Source organism: Pristis pectinata, chromosome 14 (genome assembly GCF_009764475.1).
Source record: "Pristis pectinata isolate sPriPec2 chromosome 14, sPriPec2.1.pri, whole genome shotgun sequence".
Lineage (NCBI taxonomy): Eukaryota > Metazoa > Chordata > Chondrichthyes > Rhinopristiformes > Pristidae > Pristis > Pristis pectinata.
The window spans coordinates 1,088,291-1,100,600 of NC_067418.1; the positions used below are offsets into that span (position 1 = coordinate 1,088,291).

Below are 12,310 nucleotides of genomic sequence, written 5' to 3' on the forward strand. Positions count from 1 at the left end.
AAAGACCTGACCTGAACCTCACCTTAGCATCCACTCACTGAAGCCTCCCGAACCAAAGCCGAGTCAATGATAACAACAAAGTAAAATAAAAACCTTACCTGTGCCTTCTCTCTGAAGCCTTTTTTCCCGAAGACCTGCTCTCACTCGCCACACCTGGGCCACTGACTCTGCCAGAGCCTCAGCTGCCCCACTCTGACAATGACCCACTGTCACAATTCCCACTGCAAAATGGCCGCTCCGCTTGACTCTACCCCCTTTTTACTGGCTGTGTATTAGCTAGTTATCCAATTAGCTAACAATTTGCAAATGTGCCAGTTGTCGGGTCCTGCTAAGTGAAATTCAACAAGTCCCGAGGCCGACCTCCTTTAATCTTTCCTGCCTCTCATGGCAGGCTGGTCTGGGAGGTGGGATCCGGGAGAGATAGCGGATTGGATTCACAATTAGCTCAGCGGTAGGAAGCAGAGGGTGATGGTCGAGGATTGTTCCTCAGACAGGAGACCTGTGTCTAGTGGTGTGACACAGGGGTTGGTGCTGGGACCTTTGTTGTTTGTCATTTATATCAACGATTTGGATGTGAATGTACGAGGCACGGTTAGTAAGTTTGCGGGTGATACTAAAATAGGTGCTGTAGACAGTGTAAGAAGGTTATGAAAAATTACAGGGGGATCTTGATCAGCTGGGTCTGTGGGCTGAGGACTGGCAAATGGCTTTCAATCCAGATAAATGTGAGGTGTTGCACTTGGGGAGCTCAAACCAGGGTTGGACTTATACAGGTTGGACCCTGGGGAGTGTTATGGAACAGAGGGACCTAGGAGTACGAGTGCAGAGTTCACTGAAAGTGGCGTCACAGGTAGACAGGGTGGTGAAGAAGGTGTTTGGCACGCTGGCCTTCATCAGTCAGGGCATTGCAACAGGAGTTGCAGTCCGGTCACCCTGTTATAGGAAAGATGTTATTAAACTAGAAAGAGCGCAGAAAAGATTTACCAGGATGTTGGCTGGACTTGGGGGCCTGAGTTACAAGGAGAGGTTGTGTAGATTAGGACTTTATTCCCTGGAATGTAGGAGATTGAGGGGTGACCTGATAGAGGTATACAGATCATGAGGGGCATAGACAGGGTGAAAGCACACAGTCTTTTTCCAGGGAGGGGGAAGCTAAGAACAAGAGGGCAGAGGTTTAAGATCAGAGGTGAGAGATTTAAAAGGGACATCAGGGGCAGCTTCTTCACACAAAGGGTGGTGCGTATTTGGAACGAGCTGCCAGAAATAGTGGTTGAAGCGGCACATTAGCAATGTTTAAAAGACATCGAGATAAGTCCATGGATAGGAGAGGTTTAGAAGGCTATGGGTCAAACACTGGCAGATGGGACTAGCTGGCTGGGCAGCACAGTCGGCATGGATGAGTTGGGCCGAAGGGTCTGTTTCCGTGACTCTGACTTCTGCAGGGGTGCAGGACTCTGACCTTCACTGGGAGGCCGGACACTGTCCCTGAGCCACGCCTGTCACAGGCTGAGTCACTGACCACTGAGGGTGTCGCTGCTAACTCTGCCTCCCTGCTTCCAGCCCTGGTCACCCCCGCCTCCCCCAGTCCACGGGCAATGGCCCCGACATCCCGACCATCGTGGGACCTGGAGGGACCAACCTCAGCCGTAAGTTCCTCAATGTGGTGCAACATGATAGTGTCGTACTGAGGGAGGGGCCGTACTGAGGGAGGGGCAGTGAGGGAGGTCGCACTGAGGGAGGGGCCGTACTGAGGGAGGGGCAGTGAGGGAGGTCGCACTGAGGGAGGGGCCATACTGAGGGAGGGTCACACTGTGCGAGGGGCAGTGAGGGAGGGTCCCATTGAGGGAGGAGCGGTACTGAGGTCAGTGACCCAGGATGTCTGGGTGTCCAAAGCGCATCTAAGAAAACCAGGAAGCCTCCGGGAGTTCCGGAGTGATCACCGACCCAGAGCTCCGGTCGACGTCACCTGTTACTTGTTGTGGGCTCTTGCTGTGCACTGATTAGCTCTGAGTTTCCTGCACTGTATAGTGTTGTCACCTTGGAGGCAGTGAGGGGGTGTTGTGTGGGGGTGAGTGGGGTTGTGAGGGTGTAAGGACAGGGCTCTGCCTGTATCACAAGCACTGTCACCCGCAGGCCTGTGCGCTGCAGTTGGAGAGGATCCGCTCACTGACGGGACGGATGACACAACGGAACGCGTACCCGAGGTTTGGGCTGCGCTTTATGAGCTACCCGCTCATCACCACCGACTCCCAGCTTCACAGGAGATAGGGCAGTGCCCGGGCGCCACAGGGAGCCCCTCCGTCTGCTGCATCCTGCCGGGAGATTCACACTGAGAGATGGTGCCAGAACGTGGTGACTCGTAGCGAGCTGCTCTCTGCAGATTCTACTCTTTTCAATTTAGATTCTATGTCTGTATCGTTTTACCCTGTACCACATCGATGCACTGTGTAATGAATTGACCTGTACGATCGGTGTGCGAGACAAGTTTTTCACTGTACCTCAGTCTAAGTGACAATAATAAACCAATACCAACACTGATCCCTCCCCACCTCCACTCCATTCCCTCTCTGTCCGTGGCCGGGGAAGCCATGGCTAAAGGGTGAATTGAAGCGATTCAGACTGTCGTTGCGGGAGTTTTATTTCCACCGACCATTGCTTTGGGTAAGAGCAGAAGATGCTGGAAGTTCTCAACAGGTTGGGCAGCATCTGTGCAGAGAGAATCCCTGAGGTAATGTTACAGGCGGAGGACCCTCTATCGGTAGTGGCCACTTCCTACACCAACCGCGCAGGCTCGTTATCCGAGGTTGTTGAATCCCGAGGGTGCAGTTCCTCCAGCTCACCGTGGGCTCTGCAGGAGCAGTGCAGGAGCCCAAAGGTCCGGGAGGGAGTGGGATGGAGAGTTACCGAGTGGAGGTGTTGTGTGACCCGCTCACCTGAGCTGTGCCTGGATGAGGAGAGGACATCGAGGGCACGGAACGCAGTACATTGTATTGGAAAAGGTGCAAGTGAATCACTGCTTCAGCTCACGGACTGTGTGGGTCCTGGGTGGTGGGAAGGCAGTGATGTTACTCCTGTAGTGGTGCCGGAAAGTGTCAGGCGGCACAGAGTGGTTGGTGGGGACTGAAGACAAGAGCCCAAAAAATAGGAGCAGGAAGTGTGTGTGTGTGTGTGTGTGTGTGTGTCTAGTGTGTTTGTATGTGTCTGGGGTGTGTGTGTGTGTGTCTGGGGTGTGTGTGTGGTTGTGTGGGGTGAGCGTGGTGTGTGTGTGGGGGGGTGAGTGTGTGTGTTTGTGTGTCTGGGGTATGTGGGGTGTGTGTGTTGGGTGTGTGTGCGGGGGGAATGTGTGTGTGTGTGTGTGTGTGTGTGTGTGTGGGGGGGGTGGGTATGTGTGTGTGTGGATGTGTGTGTGGTGTGTGGATGTGTGTGGGGGGGGTGTGTGGATTGTGTGTGTGTGTTTGGAGGGGATGTGTGTGTGTGTCAGAGGTGTCCTGTGTGGGACTGGAGCGGGGAGAGGGGATGGGGGGATGTTGGAAGGGCTGAGAGCAGCCGGTAACCGTGTGTCCCCTGGACGGTTCTGTCACTTGGATGGTGGGAGCAACAAGGTCAGGGGGCAGGGGTCAGTGAGAGAAGGGGAGGGGGTGTCGGGGGACCAGGCACGGGGTGGGGACTGCTCTGTGGAGCCTCCCTGACCTCCTCCCCGGTCCACTGGGCCCGAGCTGGGCCTGAGCACCAGCTCCTCATCTCCCAACGATTCACATCCCCGCCCCACGTCAACCGTTGCAGGAGACGCCTCGGAGTCACACCCTCCGAGGCCCAGAGAGGTTCATGTGGTTTGTTGGTCCTTAGCACCCAAACCCACCCACACCCACCCACACCCACACCCACACCCACCCACACCCACACCCACACCCCACCCACCCTACACTCCCACACCCACACCCCACCCCATCCACACCCCACCCACACCCCACCCACCCCCACACCCACCCACACCCACACCCACCCCCACCCACACCCACACCCAAACCCCACCCCCAAACCCCACCCCACACCCACCCACACCCACACCCACACCCCACCCACCCTACACTCCCACACCCACACCCACCCCCACACCCACCCACACCCCACCCCACCCCCACACCCACCCACCCCCACACCCCACCCCACACCCAAACCCCACCCCCACACCCACACCCACCCCCACCCACACCCACACCCACACCCACCCACACCCACCCCCACACCCCACCCCACACCTAAACCCCACCCCCACACCCACACCCACACCCACCCACACCCACACCCACCCACTCCCACACCCACCCACCCCCCACACCCCACACCCCACACACAACACCCACACCCACACCCACCCCCCCCCCCCCCCCCACCCCCCCCCCCCCCCCCCACACCACCCCCCCTCCCCACCCCAACACCCCACACCCCACACCCAGCCCCCACACCCACACCCCGCACCCCACACCCACTCCCCACCCCCACACCCCACACCCCACCCCACCCCCACACCCCACCCCACACCCAAACCCCACCCCCCCACCCCACCCCCACACCCCACCCCACACCCCACCCCACCCCCACACCCCACCCCACACCCCACCCCACCCCCACACCCCACCCCACACCCAAACCCCACCCCCACACCCCACCCCACCCGACAGTTCCACACACCTTCCTCTGCATCTGACCAATAACTTGGTGACCTGAGGCAGTGATGGTCTCTGCCTGCACGGATGCTGCCTGTCCCTCTGAGGATCCCCAGCATCTTGTTTCCACTGACAGCTCCCAGCACTTGCAGGATGAGCTGTGGGACTGGATCCGGAGACGGGAGTCTCCTGACAAATAAGATTTCTTTATTGGTCACATGTACATCGAAACACACAGTGAAATGCATCTTTTGTGTAGAGTGTTCTGGGGGCAGCCCGCAAGTGTTGCCACACTTCTGGCGCCAACATAGCATGTCCACAACTTCCTAACCCGTACGTCTTTGGAATGTGGGAGGAAACCGGAGTACCCGGAGGAAACCCACGCAGACACGGGGAGAACGTACAAACTCCTTACAGACAGTGGTGGGAATTGAAACCGGGTCACTGGCTCTGTAATAGCATTACACTGACCCGTTGGAGGGGAGGGGCTACTTTCTTTGGTTGCCACAGTGACAGGGTTAGGACGAGGGACTGTGAGATTTAACTTGTGAATGTCCAATAACCTGTGAAACAAATTATTGGAGACTGGAATTCAAGTCACCTTTCCTAATGGCAGCGGGATGTGAACATCACAGGTTGCCTTTGAGAAGCTGGTTCACTTCCCCGGTGAATTTACTCGCCCATTCCCAACGAGTCATGAACATCGAACATAGAACATAGAAAACCTACAGCACAATTCAGGCCCTTCGGCCCACAAAGCTGTGCCGAACATGTCCCTACCCTAGAAATTACTAGGCTTACCCATAGCCCTCTATTTTTCTCAGCTCCATGTACCTATCTAACAGTCTCTTGAAAGACCCTATCGTATCCGCCTCCACCACCGTTTCCGGCAGCCCGTTCCATGCACTCACCACACTCTGAGTAAAAAACTGACATCTCCTCTATATCTACTCCCCAACACCTTAAACCTGTGTCCTCTTGTGGCCACCAGTTCAGCCCTGGGGAAAAGCCTCTGACTATCTACCCGATCAATACCTCTCATCATCTTATACACCTCTATCACGTCCCCCCTCATCCTCCGTCTCTCCAAGGAGAAAAGGCCGAGTTCCCTCAACCTGCTTTCATAAGGCATGCTCCGCATTCCAGGCAGCATCCTTGTAAATCTCCTCTGCACCCTTTCTATGGCTTCCACATCTTTCCTGCAGTAAGGTGACCAGAACTGAGCACAATACTCCAAATGGGGTCTGACCAGGGACCTATATCGCTGCAACAATACCTCTCGGCTCCTATATTCAATTCCCTGATTGATGAAGGACAATAAACCATATGCCTTCTTAACCACAGAGTCAACCTGCGCAGCCGCTTTGAGCGTCCTATGGACTCGGACCCCAAGATCCCTCCGATCCTCCACACTGCCAAGAGTCCTACCATTAAGACTATATTCCGCCAACATATTTGACCTACCAAAATGAACCACTTCACACTTATCTGGGTTGAACTGCATCTGCCACTTCTCAGCCCAACTCTGCATCCTATCTATGTCCCTCTGTAACCTCTGACAGCCCTCCAAACTATCCACAACACCCCAACCTTCGTGTCATCCACAAACTTACTAACCCACCCCTCCACTTCCTCATCCAGGTTGTTTATAAAAATCACAAAGAGTAAGGGTCCCAGTACAGATCCCTGAGGTACACCACTGGTCACTGACCTCCACTCAGAATACGAACCTTCAACAACCACTCTTTGCCTTCTGTGGGCCAGCCAGTCCTGGATCCACACTGCAATGTCCCCTTGGATCCCATGTCTTCTCACCTTCTCCATAAGCCTCGCATGGGGTACCTTATCAAACGCCTTGCTGAAATTCATATACATTACATCTACTGCTCTCCCTTCATCGATGTGCTTAGTCACATCCTCAAAAATTTCAGTCAGGCTCGTAAGACAGGACCTGCCCTTGACAAAGCCATGCTGACTATTCCTAATCATATTATACCTCTCCAAATGTTCATAAATCCTGCCTCTCAGGATCTTCTCCATCAGCTTACCAACCACTGAGGTAAGACTCACCGGTCTATAATTTCCTGAGCTATCCCTACTCCCTTTCTTGAATAAGGGAACAACATCTGCAACCCTCCAATCTTCCGAAACCTCTCCCGTCTCCATCGACGACACAAAAATTATCGTCAGAGGTTCTGCAATCTCCTCCCTCGCCTCCCACAGCAACCTGGGGTACATCTCACCCGGTCCCGGCGACTTATCCAACTTGATGCTTTCCAAAAGTTTCAGCACCACCTCTTTTCTAATATCTACATGCTCAAGCTTTTCAGCCCGCTGCAAGTCCCCACTACAATCCTCCAGATCTTTTTCTGTGGTGAATACTGATGTAAAGTATTCATTAAGTACCTCCGCTATTTCTTCTGGATCCATACACACTTTCCCACTGCTGCACTTGATAGGCCCTATCCTTCTGCATCTCATCCTCTTACTCTTCACATACTTGTAGAACGCCTTGGGGTTTTCCTTAATCCTGCCCACCAAGGCCTTCTCATGTCCCCTTCTGGCTCTCCTAATCTCTTTCTTAAGTTCCTTCCTTTTAGCCTTGTACTCCTCCAGATCTCTAACATTACCTAGCTCTCTGTACCTTTTGTATGCTTTTCTTTTCCTTTGGACTAGATTTATTATAGCCTTCGTACACCATGGTTCCTGTATCCTCTCGTGACTCCCGTCTCATTGGAACATCTCTGTGCAGAGCTCCACACAAATACCCCCTGAATATTTGCCACATTTCTTCCATACTTTTCCCTGAGAACATCTGTTCCCAATTTAATCTTCCAATTTCCTGCCTGAGAGCCTCATAATTCCCTTTACTCCAAGTAAACACCTTTCTAGTCTGTCTGCTCCTATCCCTCTCCAGTGCTAACGTAAAGGAGATAGAATTATGATCACTATCACCAAAATGTTCACCCACTGAGAGATCTGACACCTGACCAGGTTCATTTCCCAATATCAAATCAAGCACAGCCTCTCCTCTTGTAGGTCTATCTACATATTGTGTCAAGAACTCTTCCTGAACACACCTAACAAACTCCTCCCCGTCTAAACCCCTCACTGTCTGGAGAAGCCAGTCGATGTTTGGGAAATTAAAATCCTCCATCACAACAACTCTGTTATTCTCACACCTTTCTAGGATCTGCTTCCTTATCTGCTCCTCAATAACCCTGTTACTATTGGGCTGCCTATAAAAAACACCCAGCACCGTTATCGACCCCTTCCTGTTCCTAACCTCCACCCACAGAGACTCCGTAGACAATCCCTCCACTACGTCCACCTTTTCCGCAGCCGTGACACTGTCTCTGATCAACAGTGCCACTCCCCCACCTCTCTTTCCTCCCTCCCTGTCCTTCCTGAAACATCTAAAGCCCGGCGCTTGAATCAACCATTCCAGCCCCGGAGCCATCCAAGTCTCCGTAATGGCCACCACATCATAGCTCCAAGTATCGATCCAAGCTCTAAGCTCATCTGCTTTGTTCACAATACTCCTTGCGTTAAAATAGACACATCTCAAGCTGTCTGAACATGTCCCTTCTCTATCATCTGCCTATGGTGCTTACTCCTAGCTTCCTCTATTTGAGAGCCAAACACCTCTTCCCCAGTCTCTCGAGTATGGATCCCACCCCCCAACAATTCTAGTTTAAGCTCTCCCCAGTAGCCTTAGCAAACCTCCCCGCCAGTATGTTGGTCCCCCTGGGATTCAAGTGCAACCCGTCCTCTTTGAACAGGTCATACCTGCCCCAAAAGAGGCCCCAATGATCCAGAAAACTGAATCCCTGCTCCTTACTCCAATCCCTCAACCACACATTTAACCTCCTCCTCATTCTGTTTCTATCCCCACTGTCACTTAGCACAGGCAGTAATCCAGAAATCACTACCTTTGAGGTCCTGCTTCTCAACTTCCTTCCTAATTCTCTATAGTCTCTTTTCAGGACCTCATTCCTTTCCCTACCTATGTCGTTGGTACCAATATGTACCACGACCTCTGGCTGTTCTCCCTCCCCCTTCAGGATATCTTGGACACGATCTGAAACATCCTGGACCCTGGCACCTGGGAGGCAAACTACCTTCCGAGTTTCTTTCCTGCGTCCACAGAATCGCTTGTCTGCCCACCTAACTATAGAGTCCCCCATCACTAGTGCCCTCCTCACTCCTTCCCTACCCATCTGAGCCACAGGGCCAGGCACTGTGCCAGAGACACCGCCACTGTTGCTTCCCCCAACAGTACTCAAACAGGAGTTCTTATTGTCAAGGGGTACAGCCACAGGGGTAGTCTCTAGTACCTGACTCTTCCCCTTCCCCTTCCCCCTCCTGACTGTGACCCAATTGCCTGATTCCGATGGTCCCGGTGTGACTCCTCTCTATCACCTCCTCACTCTCCCTGACCAGACGAAGGTCATCGAGCTGCATCTCCAGTTCCCTAACATGGTCCCTCAGGAGCTGCAGCTCGACACACCGGGTGCAGATGTAGCCTTCCTGGAGGCAGGGAGACTCCAGGAACTCCCACATCTGACACTGAGTACAGGAAACCGCACTCGTACTCCTTCCCTAACTCAAGTCACCTCCCTTTCCTCGCCCCTTTATGCCGAAGCCCCTTGAGCCAAAGCCCAGAACACTCTGCTCCCTCTCACTCCGCTGCCTGCTCCGACGCTGCCCACTGGATGTGCCGGTTGGCTTTTTAAACTGAGATGGAATGAGGCCACTCTTCCCATTCAAGGCTGGTTCAACATTGCCAGGGCAGTTGGAGAAATTAAAAAGAAACTGGATTCACTTAAAAAGAACCTTTCACTCAGTGAGCAGGGCTGTTGGATTGTGCCGTGTGCAGGAATCCTGCCCCCTGCATCCAGGCTCAGTTTATAGACTTCCTGATGACCTCACCACTTCTGGGGGGGACGTTCAGTTTGATCGAAACCCTTGTCCTTCACCAACTGGACTGCAGTGGTTCAAGGAGGCAGATCACCACCACCTCCTCAGGGCGAGAAGGGTCAGCCAATAACTGGTGAAAACAAGCAGTTATGTAAGGAACCCCGAACAACTATTGCTGTTGTACCAACAAGAGTCAAACCTTGGACAAGAATGCCTACAATCCTTGAATAAGATCATTCCAGATGATTTATGATCAAGGTACGTAAATAGTTGGTTACGGGGGTTGGGGGGGTTCCTGTGGGGAGTGACTCACCTCCTGACACCACAAGTCCTTCCCACCATCCACACGGCAGGCGGAACCCTCCCTGCTCGCAGGAAACTCAACACCACCCGGGACAAAGCAGTCTGCTCAATTGGCACGTATTCCCCACCTTAAACACCCCCTCCCTCCACCAGCGGCACACAGTGGCTGCAGTCTGCACCATCTACACACTGCAGTTACCAGGCTAGTCCCACAGCTCCTCCCAGACTCCCCCACCACCAAGGACAAGGGCAGCGGGTGCAGGGACCACCACCACCTGCAGGTTCCCCTCCAACTCGTGCACCATCTCAGTCGGGACTGTGTTGCTGGCCCTCCATCTCCACACCAGCATTTCTGGGCACAGCTCTACTCCCTTGTTTAGAAAAGGATACACCGACTTTGGAGGCAGTCCACAGTCGTTCACCAGGCTAATCCCTGGGCTGAGAGCGTTGTCCTCTCACCAGAGGCTAAAATTCTTCATCCTTTAGAGTTTAGAAGAACGAGGGTTGATCTTATCGAAGTATAAGATCCCAAGGGGACATGACAGGGTAAATGTTTCGATGGGGACAAGGATCATAGTTACAAGATCAGGAGCAGTTATTTAACATGGGGATGCGTAGAGAGGGAGGAGAATCTCCGGAATTCTCTACCTTGGGGTGTGGAGACTGGCTCACTCAGGAGTTTAAAGAGGAGGAGGGTAAATGTTTGAAAGATTGGGGAACTGGCACAGAGCAGGCCATGGTCATGGTGAATGGTGGGACATGTTTGAGGGACCGAGCGGCCTACTCATTCTTGTGTTCACCAGGTCTAAGCCCTGGAGCTCCCCACAACATCGGGAACACTGTGCCCAGGAGGCAGCTCACACCCGCCTTCTCACTGGGCAGTGAGGGATGGGAAATGAGTGCTGACCTTGGCAGTGACACTCAGATCCCAACAATAAATTAAACACTTCCCTGACTGGGTGTTAGTTCTACCTGTTATCACCAATACTGAGGGTTTTGTTCTATATTTAGGGCCCTTTGTCCTGTGACTGACTCAATGCTGGAACAGTTATGTAGGCCTTGAGAACAGAGGCTGGGACTTGGGACCACATAGGTCCTGCACCACGTCACAACTACCTGTTCTGCCCCGTCACCCAACCCCTGCTGCACCCTGACATCCACAGGTCATTTCCAACCTACAGACCCGAGAGGAGGCAAGTGCCCTCGATCCCTAGGGACTGGCTGAGATTCACAATGAAGTTCGGACTGGTTTGAAGGCCAAGGGATTCCAACAGGGAATTACGTTGGTGAACTGAGGGGTAACGGAGATGTGATGTCCTGTCCCACAGGCTGAGCTGATGGTACAGCAACAGCAGGAATGGTCACGTCTACCAGACACGGACCAGTCCTGTGGAATGAACACCGTTCCCGTGGATTATACAGAAGACCAGTTCCATGGATTATACACAAGACCAGTTCTGTGGATTGAACACAGACTGGTCCTGTGCATTGAACACAGACTGGTCCCGTGGATTGAACACGGACCGGTCCCGTGGATTATACACAGACCAGTTCCGTGGATAGAACACAGACTGGTCCCGTGGATTAGACACAGACCAGTTCTGTGGATTGAACACAGACTGGTTCCATGCATTGAACACAGACTGGTCCCGTGGATTGAACACGGACCGGTCCCGTGGATTATACACAGACCAGTTCTGTGGATTGAACACGGACCGGTCCCGTGGATTAGACACAGACCAGTCCTGTGGAAGGATAGGTTCCCTCTCACTCTGTAACCCAGCGAGCTGGGACTCAGGGAACCTCCTGCCCCGAGGAACGGTGAGCCAGGCTCAGGTTGGCAGCCGGTGTGTTCACCTCTGGCCGTCAGGAGGTCCGTGCTGGGCTGTGTGGGTGTGGACGAGGATGGTGGGAGGTGATGGGACTGTGGCAGTGATACCAGACAGCACAGGGTCAGTGGTGCCGGGAAAGGTCCTGGAACCCAGTGAGGAAGGCCCTGTGGATGTAAACGTCCCTTCATTCAATCCTGGGAACTAACTGCAGGAGCCACAGCTGGAATTCCCCCTTCCTGCTGCCTGGACCTGCAGGGCTCAGCACGGGCAGGTCCTCCATTTGCGGTCACAGTCTGAGGCCAGCAGGCGGCAGTGGTTACCAGGTTTCAGCTGCGGGGGCCGGGGAACCAGGCGCTCTGTTGGAGTTGGGTCTCTGCATTAAATTAGAACCATTGATCACTCCTGCTCCCTCCGCATCTAATTCACTTACAGCAGAACCCAGTGCCAGGCTCATCCCTGTTCATCCTTCTTTACATCTGTCATGGGCACCGATCTTCAACACGAAGCTCCCGCCAGGAACAGATTAAACACAACTCCCATAAACCTGGCCTGCTGACGGTCAGGATGCAGGGGCTGCTTGGTGTATCG

At 53.5% G+C, this 12,310-nt stretch overlaps 1 protein-coding gene across 5 annotated transcripts in view; it reads left to right on the forward strand.

The window, feature by feature from the left end:
• The window catches only part of LOC127577817 (lamin-A-like), a 53,251-nt gene extending 50,735 nt beyond the window's left edge, over window positions 1–2,516 (forward strand). For all 5 annotated transcript variants that reach the window (XM_052029396.1, XM_052029399.1, XM_052029400.1 and 2 more), the window contains 2 exons: window positions 1,561–1,646; window positions 2,134–2,516. In XM_052029396.1, coding sequence (XP_051885356.1) covers window positions 1,561–1,646; window positions 2,134–2,268 — 221 coding nt within the window. In that variant the 3' untranslated portion in view covers window positions 2,269–2,516. The remainder of the gene's footprint in view (window positions 1–1,560; window positions 1,647–2,133) is intronic.
• The last annotated feature ends 9,794 nt before the right edge of the window (window positions 2,517–12,310 follow it).